This window comes from Sporobolomyces salmoneus, assembly GCF_050403485.1.
Source record: "Sporobolomyces salmoneus JCM6883 DNA, S_salmoneus_JCM6883_v1_ctg55, whole genome shotgun sequence".
Taxonomy (NCBI): domain Eukaryota; kingdom Fungi; phylum Basidiomycota; class Microbotryomycetes; order Sporidiobolales; family Sporidiobolaceae; genus Sporobolomyces; species Sporobolomyces salmoneus.
In genome coordinates, this window is record NW_027481108.1 from 39,455 (window position 1) to 63,584 (window position 24,130).

The following is a 24,130-nucleotide window of genomic DNA, read 5'->3' on the forward strand; positions in this document are numbered from 1 at the left end:
AGGTGGTCACGGACCCAGAGAAGGAGCCAGAAGAGAGGGCTCGAGTGTCAAGTCGCACCGCGGAGACCGGCCGGAGCTGTTCGTGCGCTGCTGATCCATCTCTCGTCACTCCAGTCGGTTGCTAGAGCACATCTGAGCCAGTCGAAGAGCAAGTCATACCGTTGCAGCTTGGAAAGGGAGGGGAGAGTCGAGCTAGTGAAGTCAGAGGGAGGATCGTGTCGCGGGAGTTCTGGCGCGTCTACAATAGGTCGTAAGCTTGATCATAAGGCCTTCCAGAGTGTTTGTAAGCTTGTATCGACCCAAGCGGAGTAAAGAGATGAAGAAATCGCGTTCAGTGACTTCTCTCTCTCTCTTTCTCCCGAACCCTTCACTCGCTTGACTCGACTCCTCCCAGGAGATGCCTCCCTTACCCGATACTCATCCGGACGGGGATCCCTTCGCGGAACAAGACGCCCTGAAACACAACAATTCGATGCTTGGGAAACTCGAACGCAACGCTATACTCGAAGCTAAACGCAATGGACTCGACGAACATGGACAACAACTACCAGGATCATCATCATCGAATGGGAATAAGAGTAAGAGTACTACGGTGAGGGAAGGACCGGATGGGAGGGAGATTGTGGTGGTTGATAGTTCGGATGAAGAGTTACCGCTCTCTGAAGGGGAGGCGCAAGCTACGGAAGGGGAAGAGGATGAACCGGATACGGAAGAAGAGGATGACCAAGAGGGAGAAGGGGAAGGTGGGACTTCGGGGGAAGACGATCAGTCGGGAATCGAGGGAGAAGAGGGTTCGACGAGTAGGGCCAAACGCGGAGAAGGAGAGGAGGAAGAGGATGACGAGGATGATTCGGAAGAAGATGATTCAGAGGAAGATACGGCTTCTTCAATTGGAACGGGAGAACAAGAACGAGAAGGGGATGAAAATGGAGATGTTTCAATGGTCGACGCTCAAGGGGATGATCCTACGAAACCTAAATCGCCTATCAAAGCTTCGACTTCGAATGGAGGAGGAGGAGCTACTACCACTGAAGGAGGAGAAACCGCGAATGGGAGTCCCAAAAAAGAGAAAAAGAAACGTCGTCGACGAGCCGCGAATCGTTCTCCTTCCCCTCCACCTCTCGAACCAAAGAAACCTCCCCCTACCGTACGACTCGAAGTTACTCTCCCCGCTCGCAACGCCTCTAGCGACACTCCTCAATACAACGTCATTCAAATGGCGAAAGATGCTGGAATTTTACCGAATGATGAGATTGCGAAACCGAAAGATGCGACGAACGGTGGGGGAGGGGAAGAAAGTGAAAGTGATGGACAAGGTGGAAGGAGGAAGAAGGACAAAGGAAAGGCGAAAGCTGAAGGAGATAACGAAGCTGGTCCTCCAGTGAGCTCAATTTTCTCGTTTCTGAACCAGCTAGTATCATTTATTGACGATCTCTCCAGCCAAAGAAACGTAAACGTGGACCTAATGTCATCGTCGGTCGATTCGGTGGATACGATACGGAAGATCCATTCGTCGACGATACTGAACTCGCTCTCTACGAAGTGAGTTTTGCTCTTCTTTTCTTCGACACTCGAACTGGGTACTGACTGGGATTCGTTCAGCCCCGTCACTACCATCGTCCGAAACGAGAGGGTTACTTTGTTTGTATTGGCGATGTCGATTTGGCACCGAAACGAGGAGGAGGAGGGGGAGGAGGAGCGAAACGTTCACGCCCTTCTGCCTCAGCGGCTGGAACGAAGAAAGTCGTCATTGGTGCCGATGGGAAGAAGAGTACGTTTTCATGCTCTCATGTCATGCGAGGAACCATCAAAATGACTGACTGAACTCGTTTTCCTTTTTCCTTTCGCAGTCGTTATCGAAACTCCTCAAGCTGGATCATCGTCAGGAAAGATTGAAACTCCGTTCGGTACGACGACTGGAGGTGTTCCGACATTTGGAAGCGAACCACCGAAACCGGCGAGACAACCAGGAGAATTCTCGCAAGAAATGGAAGAGAATTTCGAAATGCTCAAAACTGAATCTGAAAAAGGTCAGTCTCACCTCGACCACTCTCCCCTCCTCTCTTCGAGTGTACGTATTACTGATGAGGAACTGGACGTTGTTGGTGTTCGAATAGAAAAATACGAAGTGAAAAACAAATTCCCCCCTCATCTGAAAGAACTTCTTACCTCAGTCGCCTACCGAGCCCTCGAACTAAACGAATACGACGACCATTTCTTCTCTCGACTCCCTTCCATCTTCCCCTACAACAAATTCACCTTGACAAAACTCGTCAAACGTGAAGTGTTCCCGAAACGAATCAACGATTTGACGAAGAAACAAGAAGATTGTTTCGAATTGTTGAGGGAAGGGATCGAGGAATCTTATGATGAACAAAAGAAGGAGTTTGAAGAGATTCATCAGGAATGGTCGAGGGAGAAGGAGAATGGTGGTGCTGGTGCTGGTGCGATGAAAGTCGATGGAAGTTCGGTTCCTTCGACTCCGGCGGCGGCGGCGGCGAATGTTCCCACGATTCCGGTCTTTGGAGCTCCGGCGATCTCGACGACGACTGGTACGCCGGGTGCGGATGATTCTCCTGCTCCCGCAACGGATGGTGCTGCTGCAGACGAAGACAAAGAACGTGAGTCTACTCGGAACTTCTCCTTTTTAGATTGGAGATTTGACGAACAGATCACTCGATTGTAGCCAAATTCAAGTTCAAATTCAACGATACTTTACGTTCAGCTCTCTACTGGGCTGCCGATCACGAAGATACGAAATCGGGTCTCATCGAAGAGAAACAGTCAGTCTTTCCTTTCTCTCTTCTCTCGTTCTCTTCCCTTTTTTGAACGCTCGCTGATCCTCGTTCACGCGGAGTAGGAAATTGGAGAAATCAACGACTCGTGATCAAAACCCTGAAAAACCTCACAATCAGAAAACGGCTCGAAAAGTCATTTACGCAAAGGTGAGTTACCTAGCTTGCTCCCAATTCGGGCAGCACAGTACTAATCTCCCTCTCTCGCGCTCTTTTCCTCAGATGGCTGCTCTTTGGCCTGATAATGCGATGCAAACGAATCAAATCTCTCGTGAAAGTACGTCTACAACCGATTCTCAGTTTCTTCTCCTCGGATCTCGTTTCGGAAACTGACGAAGCCCCTTGTGGACGTTCACAGTCAGTAACTACAAGTTGAAACTCAAGAAATCTGGTGAAATTGAAGCTTGATGAGCTTAGCGAAAGGAAAGGAAAGAAAGAATAGTCGTTCTCGCTTGAAAATCTTCACCTCGAAGTGGTTTCGAAATGGTCTCGTTTTCGTTCTCGTTTTTTGTGGTCGTGTTGTGTCTAGTTCCTTTTGGTTGTGCTCGTTCTCGCTCTCGTCTCGTCTCGCGTCTCTCTCTCTCTCGTTACTTTGCAACGCACTTTTCCTACTCTCTCGAAATAGCGAGCTTGAGAGAAAGATGATGATGCTGAATATTCTTCTTTTTACAACCCGATAAGAACTGCGTACGGACAAAAAAACCGCTTGATCTACTACTGTACCCAAAGCCAGCCTTTTTAAGAGAGAGTGTAACCACCTGTGAACGTGCGATTTCTTCCTCAATCAGTGAAACGAAATCTCTGAGTGAAGAGAGAAAAGCAACGGACCGTCAACGAGGAAATCGGCACCGGTAGTGTAAGTACTAGCTCCGGAAGCGAGGTAAAGGAAAGCTCCCTTGAGTTCTTTAACGTGACCTTGACGACCTAGAACCGATTGACGGTGAACGGTCGAGAGAACTTCGGGGGCGGCTCCCATAGGGGTTTCGAAGAATCCAGGGGAGATCGTGTTGGCGCGAGCTGTGGGGCAATTCCGCTCACTAAGTCGGCGAATGAAAGACAGACTTTGAGAAGCGAGAACTACTCACCGAACATTCGCCAGTCACGAGCGAGAGATTTACAGAAGTGAAGGACACCAGCCTTTGAGGCGTTGTATGCCGATTGATCGAGAGGGATGTTTACGATGTGAGCGGAGATCGAAGTCGTAGCGATGAAAGATCCCGATCCTTGAGCTTCGAAGACGGGGCCGACGGCCTTCGCCGCGTAGAAGACAGAGTCGAGGTTGACCGCTTGGATCTTGCGCCATTCTTCGACAGAGAGTTCGTTGACTCGTCCAGATCCTCCCTGTGAGACAGAGAAACGTCATTAGTAGTGATTCTCGCTTCAACGAGGGGTACTTTTGATGTTTTCGACTCACGATGCCGGCCTGAATAGATCAAGAGAGTCAGTACAAAATTCATGCAGTGCATAGCTGTACAGAAAGTCGACTCACATTTGCGATGAAAACGTCGACCCTTCCAAAGTCGGCCTTTACATCTTGAACGAGTTTCGCAACTGCCTCGTACTCTGAAACGGCGCACTTGTATGCCTTGACCTTCGTTCCAAACTTCTTCGAGAGTTCCTCTGCTCGTTCGTCCATTCCTTTCGCGGAATTGTACACGAGCGCGACATCTCCTCCCGCTTCGGCGATCGCTTCAGCAGCGGCGAATCCGATTCCTCCAGATCCTCCAGTGACGATCGACGTTTTGCCTTTCATCGAGAACATCTCGAAGATGGAATCGGGGAGTTGAGGGATAGCGCGGGGGAGTCCGTCATCAGGGGAAGACATTTTGGCGACTGCTCGCGGGTGCGCGTTAGATGAGTGGGTCGTGAGTGTGAGGGAGGGGTGGAGAGCGGGATCAGCGAACGAGAGGGGAGGAGGAGAAGAGACAGAAAGTTCAGTGACGTATTCGAGGGGAAAGGGGAAGAGAACGAGAGGAAGGAGAGCACTTACGTTGATTGAGGGGTAAGGGTAAGGTAAGGGTAAGTGGAGGGTGTACTGGCAGACGAAAAGCGCGAAGGAAAGTGGAGAGAAGAAGAGAGAAAGCGAGAGATTCGCTGACCGACTTCTCTCGAAAAAAACTGGAGAAATTTCAAGTCGATCGATTTCAGCTGTCAGCTTCACCGTTTGTCGAAGTCGAATCTGAGCGACATCGGAAAGCGTCGTCGTCGTCGTCGAAAAAATAGTCTCTCGCAAGAGGAAAATCGAAGAGTGAGCTTAGCAGAGCTATTTAGGCAGAGGATGTACGTTTGTATGAGAGGCGTAGAGGTCAGGCAACCGACTGCTGTGACGAGGGAACGACAAGAAAGCACTCTGAACACGGAATCGAAAATTGCGCTCGGGTCAATCGAAAGGCTACAGAGGCTACGTCTTAGGTAGCAGCACAGATGTATAACTAGAGTGGTACATCAGGGACATCGGAGGGGGTATGAACAACGAGAGACTGTACAACACATAGAGAGAACTTGAAGTTACTTTGGAAAAGCACGAGGAAGAGCTCGTCGACGAGGGTAATCCAAGCGCTTCCCGACTGGGACACCGTCATCATACAGTAGTCGTTTACCTACGAGCCGCCTGTCGGTCCGCGACTATCATCTCAGCTCTCGCCAACGTCTCCCAAAACGCTTCATCCACATATCCGAGCGTCTCAGCCGTTCTCCTCATCTCTTCAATCCGTTTCACGTGCTGTTCGTTCTTCGTTCCCTTGCTTACGACGCCTGGTAAACTCCTGATACGAGGTTGGGGCGAAGAGTCCGGAGAAGGGGGAGGAGAAGGAGGAAGCGAAAAGGGCTGAGAGGGTACGAGTAAGCTTTGTAGGAGTCGAGAGGGGGATTTATCGTGAAGGTAGGAATGGAACGTGACGAATGCGTCGTAAGAAGGGAGCTCGAAGGGACCATGAACGGGTAGACGCAATTGATCGCGTGGGATCGGTTGCGAAATTTCTGTTTGAGAGTCGACGAGGGATAGGGAGGGAGCTAGTCGTGGGCATTCGAGAGCGTAGAAGATAGAATGGGCTGGGACGAGAAGACGAGTCGGGGAGGAAGGGGAAGGTGGAAAGGTGAAGGCGAGAAAGCAGTCGGGAGGGAACGGTGAGTGTTGTGAGACTTTTGAGGGATCGTAGGTGCAGATGTGGGTCGGTGGTGGAAGCGCATCGACGTTTTGAGACTCGGAAGGTGGAAGAGAGACGCAGTTGATCCCGGCGAGCAGCCTCGGAGCTGATAAGAAGAGAGAGAAGTCAGAAATTGCGCCTTTGTGAACAAAGCGTTATGAACGGAATGCATGCTCACCTAGGCGGGCAAGGACATTCGAAACGTAAGCTCGAGGAACCTTTTCCAGGAGCTGTTCCAGTGACATGTTGTCGAGCTCTTCTCCTCCGCTTCGCTCGTCCCGAATCGACTTTTTCGTCTTCAGGCTTTGTGTGGGTAGCATTCCGCAATTCGAGCGGTGATGACAACTCGGGAAGCACTGAGCTGTCGGTGGGGTTGAAAGGTACGTTGGTCCCGAGGGTGTAAGAGGGAGTCAAGAGTCGACGGACTCAAAAAGAGTTGAACTCAGCTCTGCAGTGAATACTTTCCGTGAGAATGCTTTTCCGGCGTTTCGCTATCCGCGTCAAACAGTGTGTTTCAATGAGGCGTCCCGCGCAAGGGTGCAATCAAAAGACTCGCAAACCGAGAGTGGAGGAGAACTCGACGAAATCTCTTTGTTCTCCTTTCGAGACTTTCTTCGATGGTTCGCATTCCGATCGGGTCGAGGCTCGTTCTCTGCTGCTCTGTTCTCCTTTTCATCCAGTCTCTGTCGATCCTTCGATTGCACGGGTTAGAAGGGACGTTGTCCAATCGGAGTCACTCCCAGTTTGAAGGGTTCGTTCGCAAACGCCAAAGTAATTCGCTTTGCTTTCTATCGGCGGAGTCGACGGTCAGATCCATGGGCGCAAACGGACCTCTCTGTGGGCGTGACACGGGTAGAGAAGGTGGTGGTCAAAGCTCGACTGCCTTCGAATCGCAGACGAATGTGCGAATGCCCTTGAAGACGAAGTTTACGACGTGCTTTCGACCCTTCGCGCAACTGCATAAATCTCCACTGTCCACGCTCGTAATCTATTGACGTAGAGAGAGTACTGTAGATTGTTCGTTATCGCAATTCTCTCGCGCGAGAGTCAATTTCGCAGATCCTGGAAACCTCCCTGATCAAGCTGCTCCCACGAGCCTCAGATTCAGTGCGTCAGCCCTGATGCTACAGAGCTCCAAGCGACAAACGGACCTCGGAAAGTGAATGGAAAATTCCCACTCCTTCAGCATTCGACGACTCCGAGTAACGTGGAGACTGCCTTCTAGTCCTTATTGTACCGGCTCAACCCTGTCGTGAGTTGAATAGATACGTCTCCATTCTACCACGGGAGGGAGCGCCGGTTCGGCGGAAACAACTCTGCATAAAAGCTTCGTGACCACTTCTTTCGCAATTACTTTTACTCCGCACGCTTTCCATCACCCTGTCGAGTCTAAGGCAGTATAGTCCACTCAGTCAATAGCGAATAGATACGAGTGCATCGGATGAAGGGGGACTGGTAGGACGAGAGCATCGCGATAGGTATTCGGAACGAACTTGAAAGTGTTCGAGTCAATGTTCTTCCGGAGTCTCAAGCTGAACGTTGAGCGTTCAGTATTCATCGCTGTTGTATTTGGCACTATCAGCGAGGCGAATCGGTGGCTCTTCTGAGTAATCGCAAGCGCATCTTCTTGCGGAAAGTTTGAGGTCTTGAGGCTCGGATTCCGAGGATTCCTGTGTACGCCTCGTTCACCCCCTAGATATTCTTGATCAGAGCAGCTCGGCGCCCCCTCAACATCGTTCAACCGAATGGCGAGTGAACGTGCGAACCTGAACGTCCCGAGAGAATCAACTTTTCCACTGAAGTCCCACTGCAGCTGCTTTTGCCGCCTCGACTCTGAACACTCCTCAAGTCTCTTCCTGAGCGATGCCCCCAAGGCCTGCAGCGCATCCGAACCGAGGAGACTGACCGCGCCGTCTGTCTTGGGTGGATTTCGACTTCCTGAGTCGAGGGCGGGCTTGTTTCAATCCACGAGAAGGTGAGGTGTTCCGTTATGACCAGCAGAGGTCGACTACCTGAATGAACGATTCGAATGAGAGGAGCGGAGATAGGAGCTATAGAATTCGAAATCATCTCCGCGTGAGCCGATGCTTTCCTTCTTCCTCATCTCCTATCAGACCGACGGTCGACATATCCGATTTCAGCACCCCCGGCTACCTCACGAGCGAAGTTAGCGCAACCGTTCAGCCCTAAAGCGAGCCTCAACATCGTTCCGAATCCGCTTGATTTCTCGACTTTCTCACAACTCGAACCGGCTCGCCATAGACCGGAAATTAGTACCAGTAGATACGAGATGGAAGATACGCCTTCACTTGCTTCGACTAGCAAACCTCGGAAGAACGCGGCGCCGAAAAAGCGAAAGTCGACTGCTTCAACGCAGGACGGAACGGATGGTGACGGTACTTCACCTGGGACACCTGCGAATGGTGGAAAGAAAGCCAAGATCGTGAGCTGGCCGGTCCGCACTTGTGCGGCTCGAAAGATAGCTGACGAAATCTTTCGGCCAACTTCGTCTCGATCAGAGCCGAGCTTGCGATATTTGCAGAGGAAAGAAGATCAGGTAAGCTTCAGAGGTCCCAAGAGCTCTCGAGGGGTCATCAAGGCGATCACCTGAGCTGAATTGCGAGCAAAACTGATGTCTCTCTCCTCTCTTTAGGTGCAATCCGATTCCAGACAGCGAACCTCCAATCTGTACATACTGTTCGAAACATCATCTTGATTGTACTTGGGTGAGTGCGCAGATTGAAGAGAACGAGTGGAGAAAGCTAACGGCTCTTCCTTTCCCATCTCAGTTCCTTCCGATTTCAGAGACTCGCTTCAAGAAACAACGAGAAAAGCAAGAACAAGAGAAACAGACAGTCGAAGCCGCACGAGCTGCCGTAGACTTACCGACCGCGACTAGTTCAGCAACCTTAGCCCTCCACAATCAGATTCAGCGACCACATCCAGATCAAAGTTCTCCTCCTTCTCTCCCTCTTCCCCCTCCACCACCTCCCTCTCACATCCCAACGTTCACTCCATCACATCCAGAACCCTCCACTTCGCAACATCCTTACCTTTCAGCTCACGTTCAACCTCACGCCGCAGCAAATTACGCTCAACCTCAACCTCATTCGCAACAATCCTATCCCCCTCGATCTGCTACAGCTTCAGGAATCAGGAGTGATCGATATCAATCTCCTCAGATGCCTTCGCCGAGTTCAGATCCCGTCGGCACGACTCCAACGAGTTTCCCTCACAGTTCAAATTTTTACCCTCGGAAAGAACCTCGAATCGTTGGATATACTTCAATCTCTCATCTGATGCATTCGACTTCGACTTTCCCAACCGAGCGTATCATTCCTCTCGACTTTAAATACTCGCAGACGTTGTCGGTTGACGAGAGAGGAGATGGGTTCATTCGAGTGATTTCGGCTGGAGATGGAGAACCTTCGGGAGATGGAGCACCGGTAGCGATTCAGGGTATCGAACATTCAGACGCAGAGAAATTGCTCAAGTAAGTTACGCTCTCTGATTCTTCGTTAAGATGAATCAGCTCAAACTTGACGTTTTCGAATAGTTACTTCTTCACGACTCACGCGACTCATTTCCCGATCGTTTCTCGCGCCGACTTCCTCGGTACCGAACGGCCCACGGCCCTCCTCTTCAACTGCATCTGTGCCGTCTCTGCCCTTTCTCATCACGTCGCTCCCGCGATCCTTCGCACTCTCAAATCCTCAATCCGTTCTCACCTTCGATCCGAAGACATTCTCGACAACTCAAACATTCCGAATATCCAAGCACTCCTTCTCTACGCCTTCACCGGAGAAAGCGAGAAAGGAACGGCAGCGTCGAAAACGTGGAACATCCTCGGATTAGCGATCAGGATGGCACAGGATCTTGGATTACACAGGAGGTTGGGGACGGAGAGGAAAGAACAGAGTGAAGCGGATCATGCAGAGTTGAGGAGAAGGGTTTGGGGTGGTTGTTTGATCGCGGATCGTTGGATGGCTGCTATCGTCAGTCGTAACTCCTTCTTCCTTCGTGTCGACTCATCGAGACTGACTCGCTCGGGTTCGGCAGTATGGTCAACCAATGATGATTGATCTGGCAGACTGCGATGCTTTGTTACCTTCCGTCTTTGACATTCGACCAAATCGAGACTTCAATTCGGATCATCGTCCCTACCTCTTCAACAGCGCTCTCATCTCCCTTTCAGTCTTGCTGGGAAGGATTCTCAAGGCTGTCTATTCTCCCAGTAAGCTTTGTTCCAGCTCATCTCGCGTAGAATCGTTCAGCGCTGACGAGCTTTCGTTCAGCTGGAATTCTGATGCTTTCGGAGAAAGATGCGAAAGAGCTTGTGTCAGACTTGGCTGCGTGAGTCGTTCATGCTCCAGTGTCTGTTCTTGCGACTGACTGGATCGGATTCGGGACCTCACTAGATGGGTCGATGGATTACCTGAAGAGCTCAAATTCGAGGGACCTGAGAAATCCTCCCCAGAGTCAGGTCAGTTCTTCTCCTTTCCTCCCTTCTACCGCCAAGTACTCAAACTGACGTCTTCTCGTCTCAGGTTATCTCCACCTCCTCTACATTCCCGTTCGATTCCTCTACACCCGTCCGTTCATGCGAATCTCCTTCCAACTCCCCGAACGATTCGCGAGTCTATCGGTCGGAGCGCAACAATGGAGTGTCGTCGAGGGTCAGGCACGACAGGCGATCGAATGGGTCGATAAACATGAGAGTTGCTTGGAAGGTTGGTTCGTGGGGATTTATTCTTTCTTCATTTGTTCTTTGATTCAGTGAGTTGTTCCTTTCCTCCTCTGGCGTGCCTCCGCTGACGCCCTGCTTCATGTAGGTACCACTCGCACATTCGAAGACGAGATACGACTTCTCTCGACACTTTGCGACTCGCTCGAGATGTTCTCAAGGTGAGAAGCTTCTTTCGTAATTCCTCCCTTTCTCCCAAGTACTGACCCGCAACGGTTAATGCAGCGCCTCGTTGTCGTCGATGGAGAATGTCTCGTCCGAGCAAAGATTGCCGAGATCATCAGTCTCCTGTACACTACTGCGTGTTCCGTCTCCCGTTGGGCCCCCGAAGCAGCCGAAGGACTTTCCCCGGCCGCGTCCGGTACGACCGCGATCACTACTCTCAACCCTACGTTCGGAGTTCGACAACGCGAACAAGACTGGAGGATGACGTTCAAAAAAGACGGGGGTTACTTCGTCACGGATCGGAAAACGAACGATCCGACTGGTTTGATCAGATCGAGTCAATCTCCCGGGGATTCGGGGAATCAGAGACCGTTACCGTCCCCTTATGCTTCGAGTTTGAGATCGACCCATTTGGCGGGAGAGAACGAGGAGGAGGAATCGAATGGTGGAACGAATTCGAAAGAAGCCGAAGATTTCTCTTTACCTCGACCACCGGCTACGAATTCGAATCCTCCTGCATCGAATACGAATAATGGGAACGAGAATATGGCTTCGAACGGACCTTCCTCGAGTTTCGCTCCTCCCGCTCCAAATCCCCCTCCCGACCTCTCCTTCGCATTCCCCGACTCTTCCTTCGATACTCTCTCGTTCAACCCTTCCCTGAACCTCAACACGGCCGCCGGATCAGGTCCGAACGATTTCTACGGAAATGTCGGAGGATCAGGACCAGGAGGAGTTGGAGGAATGAGCGGCGGACTCGAAGCGTTCGATCCGTTCGGAATCTCGAGTGATGGAACTCCTTCCCTTTTCCCCGATGGGAACATCTTCAATTTGGGAGCTTGGGAGAGCTTCGCTTCTTCTTTGAATATGCAGCCCCCGCCACAGCCAACGTCGCAAAATCAAAACTCGCAACAACAAAACGGTTCAGCTTGATCTGACTCCACCTCACTTCCCTTCCAGCTCTGCGCCTGTGTTTGACCTTCACTTCAACGTTACCCCTTCCTCGAGATAGCTTTCCTCCTCGTCTGTTCTTCCCTTCAGATACCCTTTTTTTGGCTTCAATTTCGGATTTTGGACAAATAATTTTCTTCGCTTTGCTTTCTCTTTCTTACTTCAAAATGTTGTGAATGGATTTACATGACCGTCTCCTTTGTGAATCTCTACACGAAAGTTCAAAAGTTGTCTGAAGCGAGGTCGGCTTCGAATTCGACTGTCGAGTCGCTTGGCTTCTCAGTTTCGCTCATCAACGACCTGACTGCCGCTCATGCAAAGATGAGTGATCCACAGTGTCAGTACCATCCGCCTACACTTCGTCCATCGCCGTCGTCTCTCCTGATTCGACCAAGTTCAGCCGACCGATTCTCAGTCGAGAAACCAACCCTCGAACCCTTTCTCGTCCCAGTCGCTTGAATCTGCGGTACGGTTGGAGGATTGAAGCGCTGGGGCATAGACAACGCAAGCTAGGAGGATCAGGGAGATGTAGGAAAGAGGGGTCTCTCAAGAAATGGGCGGGGTATCCCGCATTCATTCATTCTCCCTCAACAGTCGACGAGCTTACAAACGGAGGCATTCAGCATCATCTTTCTGAACTTTGGGAGCCTATGCATTCGATGCTGACAGCTTCTTCCTTCCCCGTCGACAGCTTCTCAACGAAATCCTTCGACGGTCGTCCCTCTCACTCCTCAAGAGATTGAACGTAAACTTGGGTCTCCTACCGCCGTTACATCTCCTCCTTCCATTCCGATCGAATCCGTCGAGCTCCAGAGAAGGTTGAGTAATCAAAGTCGAAAGGTGAGGAACTTTTCGCTCAAAAATCTCTCTCTCGCTGTTCAAAGCAGGTCTGACAAGATTTGGCGACGTTATCTTTCACAGGGCTCGACGCCTCAATCAGGCGCAGAAGAGGAAGAAACCTCTTACCCTTCTCCTCCTCGTCAAACGATCCCTCTCGCCGCAATTTCCGAAACCGACGATGCTCTCGCATCTGGGAGTGAATCCGACGCTTCCTCCGATGGAGAACAACAACAAGCACGACGCTTGCCTCGCCAGGCGTTTATTCAGGAGGAAGAGTACGCACCTTCGAGGAAGAGTCGGGACAGTGGTGGATTGAGTGAGAATATCGCGTTAAAGAGTGGGTACTTGATGAAGAAGGGAGAGAGACGGAAGGCGTGGAAGAAGAGATGGTTCGTGTTGAGAGGAGGGAACCTCGCAATGTACAAGAGTGACAAGGTGAGTCTAGGACCTCGCCAATTCCAAAGTTGGCGACTCTCTCATAGGACTTTCGTTCTTCAGGAGTACCGACTATTACGACTCATCCCGATCACTGAGATCCATATGGCAGCACCAATCGGCATGAAGAAGCACCTTCACACGTTCGGAATCGTCACTCCACGTCGAACCTACTACGTCAAATCCGAATCCGATCGCGAAGCTCACGAATGGTGTCAATACATCGAACGAGCTCGAGTCGACGCGAAAGTACGCCAAACTGTTGGGACGGTCGAAACTCCAACGGAGGAGGACAATTCAGCAATGACTCCAATTGGACATCATTCTCCTGCTCAAACTCCTACCGGTTACGCTTCCCCTCCGATCTCTTCTTCGACTTTGACTTCAGCTATTCCGATCCCGAACGCTCAGCAGCAGCCGTATCAACATTCGACGAATTCGTTCGATCCTCATAGTTATGCGACGACAGCTTCAACTTCTCTCACTTCTCCTTCGGTTCTCGCTTCGTCTTCTTACACTTCGACTTCTAGTATCGGAGGACAAGGTCAAGGTTACGCCCCACAACTCTCGACTTCTCCTCAATCGAACGCACAAATCCTCACCGGAGAATCCGATCTTCAACAACTCTCAAGCGACGTCGAACGACTCCGACTCCCTGGACGTCAAGGTCTCACACGTACCCTCAGTAGTGGGAGTGAATCCCTCGCTCCTCCAGTTGGGTTCTCGGCGTCTTCAACGGGAGGTTACGATTCGACGAGTTCGTACGATGCGAGAGCTAGTCAACCGAGTCCTTCTCCCGGAGGAGGAGGAGGAGGAGGAATCGTTTCGAGTTCGGAAGATGAAGATGGGTTCGAAGCGTACGCTGGTCCCGATTGGAGGACTCCTGGTGTGGCGGCCGCCGGGGGAAAAGCTCCGAAGAAACAACAACATCAACAACAACAAGATTCGTATTTCCAACAACAACCACAACAACCGATTCAATCCCCTCCCGCTCCTCCTTCTTTGGCTCCTGTTCAACAACAACTCGCTCCACCTGCTGCACCGATCACGCAAGCTACGGATCAACGGCAAGGAGGAGGAGGGGGTCAAAGAGGGTTCGCAGATCCGAACAAGGTGATTTTGGCGGGATATTTGATGAAACAAGGAAAGAGGAAAACTTGGAGAAAGCGATGGTTCGTATTGATGAGTGGCATGCTCATGTATAGTAAGAGTCATATGGTGAGTTCTTTCTCACTCTCTTACTCTCCAACGATTGAGTCTGACCCTCGTAATCGTTTGTTTTCAGGATACTCGAATGCATCGACAAATCCCTCTTTCAGCAATTCTCGACGCGATCGAATACGAAGGACCCGCCCCACCGACGAAACAACGAAGTCTCCCACTCTCTCCTTCCGCTTCGGAAGATTACCCTCGATCAGTAGGAGGAGGAGGAGGAGGAGGCGACGGGAAGAAGAATTACGAACATTGTTTCAAGATCATTACTCCTAAACGAACTTACCTCGTCTGTGCCCCTGGGGAAGAAGACGAAATCAAGTGGTTAGCGGCGTTACAATGTCTCGTAGCGAGGAAATCTAGTCAAGGAACCCCAAACACAGCGACTTCGAATACTCCGGCATCTTCAGGAATGATGCCACCTTCGATTTCTTCCCCGCTTCCTTCTTCCGGGTCGAATCCTCAATTCCCTTCCTCTTCTTCGTATCCTCAAGAAAGACAACGTTCTCAGGACGACTACGCCTCCTCGACGATGACGAATAACTCGAATCTAGCTCCTCCACCTTCTTCGACATCTCGATCGCCGAATCTTTCTGCGAGACCAGCTCATGGAAGGAATCGAAGTTTGACGGAAGCGGCTCAGAACGCAGTAAGGGATGTAGAGAAAAGGTTTCATTTCCAGACTAGTGCGGGAGGAGGAGGAGGAGGAGTGAGAGCTCAAGTATAAATTTTCCATTTCTCTTGTTTCAATAGTTTGCTAGCTCTTTTCCGATTACGAATTCCTCTCTTAATTCCTCTCTCTGTTTCTGTGTGATGTTATGACTATGATTTGACACGTTCTCGACATCACACTCGGGGAGTCGAGAGAAAGAGTTGCGAGAGAGATTCTCTCCTCCTCTTCATCCAACCATGAGGTTTCGACCTCCAATATCGCTCCTCCTACTCGGCCTCGGTTCTCTCCTATCAATAGCAGCTATCAGTACCGAATCCTACACTGAATCGCTAGTTCTCACTCCCTTCCCTGATGGCAAGCTCCACTCTGATTTTCGGTTCGATCTCTCCGGACCCTGGACGTATGAAGCTCCCAATCTCAGCTCCAATACGATCAGTGAGTTTCTCTCTCCCTCTGAACGCTGTGTGGACCCCAACTGATGTGGGAGAGAACAGCACAACATCATTCCCTCCTTCCCCGACTATTGACCTCTCTAACTCGACAATTCAGCGTAACGCACTTCCGCCTAACCCTCTCTTCGGGTAGATGGTACTCCCATTGGCCCCTACACTTACCGGCCGAACTCCCGGCGAGTGGAATCGAATTGACTGCTTGGTTGGAATTACTCGAAGGGGAATCTGAACAAGAGGAACAGGAACGATGGGAGAAGTTCGTAGGAGCTGTCGGAGGGTTGTTTTGTGCGGGTATTGAGGGGAGGGAAGCGAAGAGAGAGACGACGAGTCCGAGCTGGGCGTTTGAGTTTGAAGGTGAAGGGGATGAAACTGGTGAGTTCCTCCGTAGGTCCCTCTATGTTCGAGGTGTCCTTGGAAGCTCACATATTACATGTTGATGGTAGAACATCGCCTATATCGATTAGCGCTCCCTCGACTAGCGGCAGCATGTACAGAATCCCTCACTCCGTTCCTCTCGCTCCTTCCTTGCGCTTCTCACGCAGGTCTCAGCTCCCTCTTGAACCCACATCGATTGTTCGATGGAGAATGGACCCTGATCGATATAGGAGTGAAACGGTTCGAGGAGGAGATCAACGTTTCGCTCGGAGTTGGAAGTGTGCTGGATCCGGTGAGGAAAGATCGATTGAGCGGTCAATTAGGGAGGAGAGGTACGTCTGAGTCCTCTCAATAGGAACCTTTGGTGTGTCGTGAAGGTGACTTATTGGGGTTTTGCTTCGTATGCAGAATTCTCATTCTCAAGCTTGTACGATCGAACGCTCAAGACTGCTTGTCCCGTCGCTTCTCACTCGGAGGTACAACTCGTCGTTCCGACGGACTCTATCAATCCTTTCTCTATCGAGCCTGACGCTGGGAAGGAGCTCAGGAACGTCGGAGGAAGAGACGTGACCGTGTGGGATACGGGAAAAGGTGAGTCGAAAAGTCTGCGCGAGGTCGACCTTGCCTTGCCTGTTGCTGGAAGCTGATCTCTGACTACTTGTTCGAAGTAGCTCTCGAGTCGGGAACGCTGGACGTACGCATGACTTGGCCTGATGAGAACCCTTTCCGCTATCGTGAGTCGTTCGTCTTTCGTCCATTGCGCTCTGCTCGTTACTTACGTTATGCCTTACGTTTCTCAGCGCTCATCAATCAGCTCACACCCCTTCCGATCTCAACACGGAGACTGTTGAACGGCTACGGGCAGGAACGAGGCAGGATTGGGATCGAAATCAAGAACAACCTCGCTCGAGAGATCGAAGTGATTTGGGTTGAAACGTGGCCGTGGTGGATTCGGGGATTCGTTAGTTCTCTCGAAAGCAAAGTGAATGAGACCGTCTCAGAGGGTAAGTCGTGGTTCTCCGCTCGTCCTGACCGGCGAAACTAATCGAGCTCGTTCGGTGGGAACAGATTCGGTCGTCAGAACTGACTACACTCCTCCGATCTCACGATCTCGACCTAGCACTCTACAAGTCCTTCTTCGACTACCCCCTCTATCGACATCTCAGCATACACTAGATTACGAATCCTCAACTTTGTGGTATACCGAATACCCCTCGGATTCTAATCGAGGGTTCTCCGTACCCGGTTCGATCCTTCTTCTCCTCGACTCCGATTCCTCCAACTCCTCCAACACGTCTCGGCGGCCCGTGCTGCTCAAACTCCAAACTCCGACGACGCTCTTATCGCTTCCGCTACCAGATTTTTCAATGCCCTACAACGTGATCATTCTGACTTCAACAACGATCGCGTTGTATTTCGGGAGTATCGTCAATGGACTGATGAGGAGGTGGTTTTGTGTTGATGTTAGCAGCAGCGAGGACGATGGAGATGGAGGAGGAGAAGGGAAGGGAAAAGAAAAACGGCAATAGAGCTCTATGAATTCTTTTCGCAACGCTCTCTTGGACGAATTTGTCGAGCGGGTGCAAGCTGTACGATATCACGAGAGTAGATCCTGTTGAGAGTCGACGCTGAACGAGAGAAGGCGGGTTGGCCCGTGCAATGACCTTATATCGGCACGGGAATTTCACTCGCTACTGCAGCCAGATTGTTAGTACTGTAATATTGAAAGGAAAATCACCTTGCCGAAGGCGATCGCGATCGAAGCCACCCCAGACTCCAGTGGAGGAGCTTGAAAAAAAGGTAAGTAGAGAAGTCGCTCCGTAAATTGAATCTGGAACTTCGTCTCACTTTTGTGCCCATCGGGAGGTTTACCTCGAGAATCGACCATACTACAGCTATAGCAGACACCTTCGAACTAGTTGGCCTACGAACCCTCTCGATTGCCCTTCTAGTCCCTTCTTTCCTCCACTTGAAGCCTCTCTCCCTCCTTCTCTCGTCTCGACGTTCGCCTCCGCTCGCTTCAACCTGTAAACGCGAGATCAGATCGCCTGGAGATATTGACCTGACTGTACAAGTCCAATCGAATGGTCCCTCCAACAGAAACGAACTCTGCGTCGTCCCGATCGATCCTTTCCTCAACTTCTCACAATTCCAGTAGTTCGCGTTCGACTCGACCTCAGGACACAGAGAACAAGACAGGAGGTAGTAGTAGTAAAGATGGACCACCGGCGGCAGTTCGATCGTTCCCAATAGGAAGAACTTCTAGTATGAATTCAACTTCGACTTCTCCTTCTCCTCGTCCCCGACCCTCCCGACCTTCCGCTACGACTCGTCCTTCTTACATCGCCCTCCCTCCCCCGAGTACACACGCCTCGAATGGGTTCCCTACGTCGATGAACGTCCCACCGGACGTCGTGTCTCCCCTCGGGGAAAGATCAGTTTCTTCGGCGGATTCGACTTCATCTCGTGTGGCCCCAGATCTCGGAGGTAGTTCAGCACGGTACTTCCCGATGAGGAACGTCATGTACCCTTCTGCGAGTCAGGACAAGGACAAGGTCACTTCCCCTTCGGCGACGAGTAGTAGAAGGAGTCAGGGAAGTGGTTCAGTTAAATCGACTTCGAGGTCTGCTGCCGCGGGGAGTAGATCAGGTGGAGGAGGAGGAGGTTACATTGGGAGGGTTAGCGAGAATGGAGCAGAGGAGGAGAACGGGAGTGTTACGAGCTCGACGAGACCTCCACTCGAACGGCGGAATTCGAGTGGGAGAACTCAGACGAACAACGTCGAAGGTCAAAATCATGAAGAAGCGGATTCACCTCCTTCATCCTCAGTCTCAAAACCACGTTCCCTCGATCCTTACCTCTCTGAACCGACGACACATGCGAAGATCGGAGATCCAGACACGGACGAAGAGGGTTCGCAAGAGGGAAGCAAGAACCTCGAAGATTTGTCGCAAGTTCAGGAGCGAGATTTCGGAGACGAAGAGACGAAAGGTGAACCGCAACCGATCGAGGAACCTCACAATCACGCCGAACTCGAAAGTTTGGAAACGAAATCGAGAAGCACGAGCGCCGCTTCGAGTCGACCTTTGATTCTCACCTCTCGATTCGAACATCAAGTTACGGAAGATGGGGAGATCTTGATCTTGACGGGTCGAGAGGGACAACTCATGCGCTGTGAAGACGAGGTACGTCGCGAATTCTGACGATCTGACAACCATTCCGCTCATCATGTTGGCGATATTCAGCCCATTCACGCTCCCGGAGCGATTCAAGCGTTCGGGGTACTCATCGCGTTCGAAGAAGCAGAAGACGATCGACTGGTTGTCCGACAAGTCTCAGAGGTGAATTCGACGTCTTTCGATTCTTCTCAAACTGAAACCAAAACTAACTCGATCTCTTCCTTCTCCTAAGAATTCGGGTTTCATTCTCGGTCTACCACCGAAAGCTTTGTTCCAAGTCGATTGTCTTACGCACTTGTTACCGGAGGAAGAAGTCGACGCTCTTTTCGACGCCCTCGATGCCGTCGACGAACGCGACAACGATCCATCGAACGAAGAAACTGGACCTTACACGTTTACTCTCTCTGGATTCGGCTTACCCGGAACTGGAACTCGAGACGCTCAAAGTCCCGAACGACTCGAATGGACCTGTCATGCCGCCGTTCATCGACCCGCTCGACAAACTCGACCGAAACTCGTCGTGCTCGAACTCGAACTCGTCGACGATCAACTGAATCCGCTCAATACCGTACCCGACGAACCGATGACGGCGGACGAACGAGTTGGATTCGCCGAACCCGAGATGTATGGCGAGAAAGGGTTGATCAACCCTTCGGAAGCAGATCTACTCGAATCGACCGTTTCTCTCGCGAAACCCCTTCGAGTTCTGGCGAGAGCGAAGGCGAGCCAGGCGAGACGGAGGAACAGACACGCTTCGAGGGCGATGGGAGAAATGGATGTTCTCGGTTTACTTGGTCAGATCAACGAACAGTTGGGAAAGGCCGAAGATCTCGCTTCGTTCCTCAAGGTGAGTCCCCTACTCTTCACGATTACTAGTAAATTAGACTCATGCTGACCTCGTGTATTGCCGTAGATCGTCGCCGGCGTCTTCCGAGAATTGACAGAGTTCGATCGAGTGATGGTTTACCAAGTCAGTTTCGACATACCTTTCCACCCTCGATTCATCTGACTGACCTCTAGTCTCGCTCATAGTTCGACGAACAATGGAACGGTCGAGTCGTCGCTGAACAAGTCGATTGGTCTCGAACGAAGGATCTTTTCCGAGGTCTGAATTTCCCAGCTTCCGACATCCCAGCGCAAGCACGAGAACTCTACCGAATCAACAAGGTTCGAGTACTGTACGATCGAGATCAACCGACAGCTCGGTTGTGTTGTCGAGACGTGAGTGAGGTCGAAACTCCGCTCGACATGACTCATTGTCATCTTCGAGCGATGAGTCCGATTCATATCAAGTGAGTCCACCTTCATTCCTTGGCGTTGTAACTTTCTGCTCACTTTGTCTCCTCGCAGGTATCTCGGAAACATGGGAGTCAGATCTTCAATGTCAGTTTCGATCACCGCTTTCGGCGACCTTTGGGGACTTCTCGCCCTTCACACGTACGGTCGATACGGACACCGGGTCTCGTTCCCCGTTCGACAACTCTGCAAGTTACTCGGAGAATCGATTTCGCGGAATATCGAAAGAATCTCTTACGCTCGTCGACTTCAAGCTCGAAAACTCATCAATACGGAAGCTTCGGATGCGAATCCTTCGGGATACATCGTGGCGAAGGCGGAAGATTTGCTCGACTTGTTTCACGCCGATTTCGGTATTCTCAGTATCGGAGACGAAGCAAAGGTGAGTTTACTCCGCAAATAATCTTGAAGCGAAATCATGTTGACACTCGCTCGAATAGATTCTCGGTCCTGTCAAGAACTCTCAAGAGCTACTGGCTGTTCTCGAGTATCTCAGAGTCAAGTGTTACACGTGAGTTGTTCTCTTTCGACTTTCCGTTTCGTTTCGCTGACTCTTCGTTCATTGCGACTCAGTACTCTACAATACTCGACCGACATCAAGCAAGATTTCCCGGATATCGAATACCCACCTGGGTTCGACCTCATCTCTGGAATGCTCACCGTCCCCCTCTCGAGCGAAGGAAAAGATTTCATCGTCTTCTTCCGTCGAGGAGTCGTTTCCGAAGTTCAATGGGCGGGGAACCCTTACGCGAACAAGACGGAAGGAGAAGATTTCCGACCTCTCGAACCTCGTCGATCTTTCAAGCTCTGGACTGAACAGGTTACGGGGAAAAGTCGGGCTTGGACAGATGAGGAGAAGGAAACTGCTGGAGTTCTTTGTCTCGTCTACGGTACGCTCAAAATCTCTCTCCCCTGATCAGACGCAATGCTGATCAGGTACTGTCGAGGGTGAATAGGTAAATTCATCGCGGTTTGGCGAGAAAAGGAGAATGCTCTCGCGAGGAGTCAACTCACGAATCTTCTACTTGCGAACGCGAGTCACGAAGTTCGTACTCCTCTCAACGCGATCATCAAGTAAGTCCCTCTTCCTCTGCAACTCTTCTGCTTCGATCAGTAACTAACCTCGACTTGGGTCTTTCAGCTATCTCGAACTTGCTCTGGACGGGCCGATACAGGGAGAAGTCCGCGACAACCTCGTTCGAAGTCACGCTGCTTCGAAATCCCTGATCCACGTCATCAACGATCTTCTCGTACGTCGTCGTTTCCGATTTCAGATTGAAAAACTTCCGTAACTTACAAATCGCTGTCTCCGCTCGTTTCAGGATCTCACTCGTACCGAAAAGGGTAACGAGCTCTTCCTCACCGACCCTTTCGACCTCAATAAAACCATAACGGAAGCAGTCGCAGTTCATCGAGATGAATGTGAACGACTCGGAATCACCCTCGATGTTGTCGAGAACCCCTCTGGAACTCCGACGACTGTACTCGGAGATCGTGCGAAAGTTCGACAGATCGTTACCAACGTCGTAGGAAATGCCCGTAAGCTGAATTTCGCCGCTCAGTCTCTCTCTATCTTTCCGAGCTGACTGGATCTGTCTTCTCTCAGTCAAACACACGAAAGAGGGTGGGATCCTGGTCGAATGGGGAGAACTGGTCGATGATGATGTCGAAGACGCTCTCAACGAAAAGAAGGATTCGATTCGAATCGGAATCTCGATGTGAGCTCGAAAGAATCATCCTGTGACTTAGGCTTGAGCTAACTCCGTCCTTTTTCTGCTTACAGCACCGACACCGGATCCGGTATTCCTGAACGCAAACTCGAAGCGATCTTCCGTCAATTCGAACAAGTCTCGACCGTCGGGGATCAGGAGAGGGAGAATGAGTCACAAACCTCAGTCGGGTTGGGACTCGCCGTCGTCGCTCGAATCGTTCGCAACCTCGAGGGACAATTGCAAGTCGAATCGAAAGTCGGCGAAGGTTCCAAATTCACTTTCGTTCTACCCTTCCGACTCGCTCAGCTCGACAACTCTCCGAAAGGAACGCCCCCGACTGGCGATGCTCTCGTCGAAGGTGACAACTCATCGCAACGAGTCGTCGTTCCCGGAGCTGAACGTGATCCTCTCATCCGGAGAAAGAGCAAAACCTCGAACGGTTCCCGAACATCAGCCGACTCGTCTAATCATTCAGAAATCGACTCTCTCATCAACGCGATGTCGACGTCTCACATGGATCAAAACCGTTCCGCTCAATCTGCTCCTTCGACTTCGTCTCGCTCGTCTCGTTCGGCCATGTCTTACCGAACGGCTCAATCGGGACAATCAGGAGCTCACTCTTCGGCCGCCTCGGGTACACATCATCTCGAGCCGCTACGACGCGTTTTGAATGATCGACGAGGAGAAATCCCTGTCAAGGACAACAGAACGCCTCTTCGAGCGTCTCGACTTGGTCAAGACAACTCTGCCGAAGCCTCGTCCTCTACTCCTTCGACACGGAACTCGCCCCGGAAAGGTTCCCTCGAGCTCCCTGCGACGCCCCTCTCTCCTGGAACTCCCGATGAAACTTCTCCATCGAAATATCCTCTGCCGACCTCTTCGCCCACGAAGCCTGAAAGTGTCGTCGAACCTGTTTCGCCCCGAACGGAACGACTCCCATCACTTCCTCGTTCTCTCACCGAGGATCGAACTCCTCGTCCTTCGACTCCCGAATCGATCGAACAGAAGAACAAAGGCTTTTCTTCCTCGGAGAGCAACGTCTCGTCTTCTGCCGGCGGCCCGACCTCTTCCGCTGGCTCGAACACCAGTTTCCGACACGTCAGCGAGTATCGGAAAGGCGCAATGCCGAAGGCAAACCCTGTCGGGATTCCAAAGATGCGAGTTTTGGTAGTCGAGGACGAGGTGAGTTTCTCCTTGCTCTCCCCGTTATAGCTTGCTGATCTTTCTCTTTCTCTAGCTCGTGAATCGAATGATCATTCAACAACGACTCAAGAAGGATGGTCACGACGTTGTCGTCACTGAACACGGAGGAGCTGCCGTTCGAAAATTCGAAGAAGATCGAAACTTTGACATTATCCTGATGGATCTTCAAATGCCGATCATGGGAGGACTCGTAAGTTCGCTCTTGCCACCGATACTGAGCCGCGCTGACAACCCTTTCGCGTTCAAAGGAAGCGACTCGCAACATTCGAAGAGTCGAAGCTGAGTCGCCTGTTTCGCAAACGGATCGTCGTCGCTCCGATCTGCTCAACAGTCGAGTCCCCATCTTCGCCGTCACCGCTTCCCTCCCCGAACGTGAACGAGGTACCATCGTCTCTGCGGGTCTCGACGGATGGGCTCTCAAACCTCTCGCTTTCGATCGATTACGAGAGCTTATGCTTGGAGCGACCGATGGCGAGAAACGGAATGAGAACGTCTACAGGTTCGTCATCTCTTTTACTCGCCCTTGAACAGAGCTCATCGTTGACGCTTTCGTCGAACACAGACCGGGTAGTTGGGAACGAGGAGGTTGGCTATCGAAATCTCCTTCACCTCAATCTTCTCGCAAATCATCCGAAATGCGAACTACTCGCAGTCATTCGTTATCAGCCGCATCTGATACCTCCCCCTACGATTCAAGTCGAGTCTTTTAAATCCACAATATTAAAACGTCTCTTGTATTCTTCTCTCATTTGTACTCCTTCTCTCCCTCTCCCTCTCCATATGTCCTTTGTCTCTCTCTCTCGCAAGGTTAATGGTTTCATACACGGCATTCTCATTCTCCTCGTTTATAATCTGTTGGCACATTAGTTCGCAATAATTCCCCCCTTGAAACTCTCTCTTGATTCCCCTCCCCCCTTGTTATCTTCCTCCTGCAATCCGTCTTCTCTTTTCG

The 24,130-nt window shown here is 51.2% G+C and overlaps 7 protein-coding genes across 7 annotated transcripts; 5 read left to right on the top strand and 2 right to left on the bottom strand.

Annotated features, from left to right (window-relative positions):
* Positions 1-397: 397 nt before the first annotated feature.
* On the top strand, positions 398-3,203 carry JCM6883_000582 (uncharacterized protein; the record flags this gene model as incomplete). The annotated part of the gene is made up of 9 exons (XM_076634249.1): positions 398-1,381; positions 1,441-1,542; positions 1,603-1,771; positions 1,851-2,030; positions 2,118-2,621; positions 2,687-2,783; positions 2,861-2,945; positions 3,018-3,072; positions 3,154-3,203. 9 exons carry the CDS (start codon positions 398-400, stop codon positions 3,201-3,203), a joined length of 2,226 nt encoding a protein of 741 aa, XP_076485758.1.
* Positions 3,204-3,533: 330 nt separating this feature from the next.
* Positions 3,534-4,620, bottom strand: JCM6883_000583 (uncharacterized protein; the record flags this gene model as incomplete). The annotated part of the gene is made up of 5 exons (XM_076634250.1): positions 3,534-3,553; positions 3,624-3,812; positions 3,881-4,136; positions 4,210-4,218; positions 4,285-4,620. 5 exons carry the CDS (start codon positions 4,618-4,620, stop codon positions 3,534-3,536), a joined length of 810 nt encoding a protein of 269 aa, XP_076485759.1.
* A 771-nt stretch (positions 4,621-5,391) lies between these two features.
* JCM6883_000584 (uncharacterized protein) lies at positions 5,392-6,186 on the bottom strand (the record flags this gene model as incomplete). The annotated part of the gene is made up of 2 exons (XM_076634251.1): positions 5,392-6,047; positions 6,120-6,186. 2 exons carry the CDS (start codon positions 6,184-6,186, stop codon positions 5,392-5,394), a joined length of 723 nt encoding a protein of 240 aa, XP_076485760.1.
* Positions 6,187-8,231: 2,045 nt separating this feature from the next.
* JCM6883_000585 (Zn(II)2Cys6 transcription factor) lies at positions 8,232-11,783 on the top strand (the record flags this gene model as incomplete). The annotated part of the gene is made up of 11 exons (XM_076634252.1): positions 8,232-8,384; positions 8,461-8,498; positions 8,595-8,667; positions 8,731-9,434; positions 9,498-9,936; positions 10,001-10,175; positions 10,237-10,294; positions 10,360-10,424; positions 10,489-10,717; positions 10,774-10,846; positions 10,911-11,783. The coding sequence occupies 11 exons, from the start codon at positions 8,232-8,234 to the stop codon at positions 11,781-11,783; spliced, it is 2,880 nt and encodes a 959-aa protein (XP_076485761.1).
* A 339-nt stretch (positions 11,784-12,122) lies between these two features.
* Positions 12,123-15,015, top strand: JCM6883_000586 (uncharacterized protein; the record flags this gene model as incomplete). Its single annotated transcript, XM_076634253.1, has 5 exons — positions 12,123-12,138; positions 12,493-12,641; positions 12,723-13,076; positions 13,140-14,294; positions 14,362-15,015. 5 exons carry the CDS (start codon positions 12,123-12,125, stop codon positions 15,013-15,015), a joined length of 2,328 nt encoding a protein of 775 aa, XP_076485762.1.
* Positions 15,016-15,197: 182 nt separating this feature from the next.
* Positions 15,198-17,317, top strand: GPI16 (GPI-anchor transamidase subunit GPI16; the record flags this gene model as incomplete). Its single annotated transcript, XM_076634254.1, has 7 exons — positions 15,198-15,396; positions 15,456-15,785; positions 15,857-16,120; positions 16,197-16,379; positions 16,460-16,522; positions 16,589-16,792; positions 16,857-17,317. 7 exons carry the CDS (start codon positions 15,198-15,200, stop codon positions 17,315-17,317), a joined length of 1,704 nt encoding a protein of 567 aa, XP_076485763.1.
* A 555-nt stretch (positions 17,318-17,872) lies between these two features.
* On the top strand, positions 17,873-23,888 carry JCM6883_000588 (uncharacterized protein; the record flags this gene model as incomplete). Its single annotated transcript, XM_076634255.1, has 16 exons — positions 17,873-18,973; positions 19,034-19,129; positions 19,200-19,814; positions 19,881-19,937; positions 20,000-20,259; positions 20,318-20,645; positions 20,704-20,774; positions 20,837-21,153; positions 21,220-21,337; positions 21,405-21,513; positions 21,586-21,802; positions 21,870-21,981; positions 22,047-23,157; positions 23,213-23,368; positions 23,427-23,677; positions 23,741-23,888. The coding sequence occupies 16 exons, from the start codon at positions 17,873-17,875 to the stop codon at positions 23,886-23,888; spliced, it is 5,067 nt and encodes a 1,688-aa protein (XP_076485764.1).
* Between the last annotated feature and the right edge of the window lie 242 nt (positions 23,889-24,130).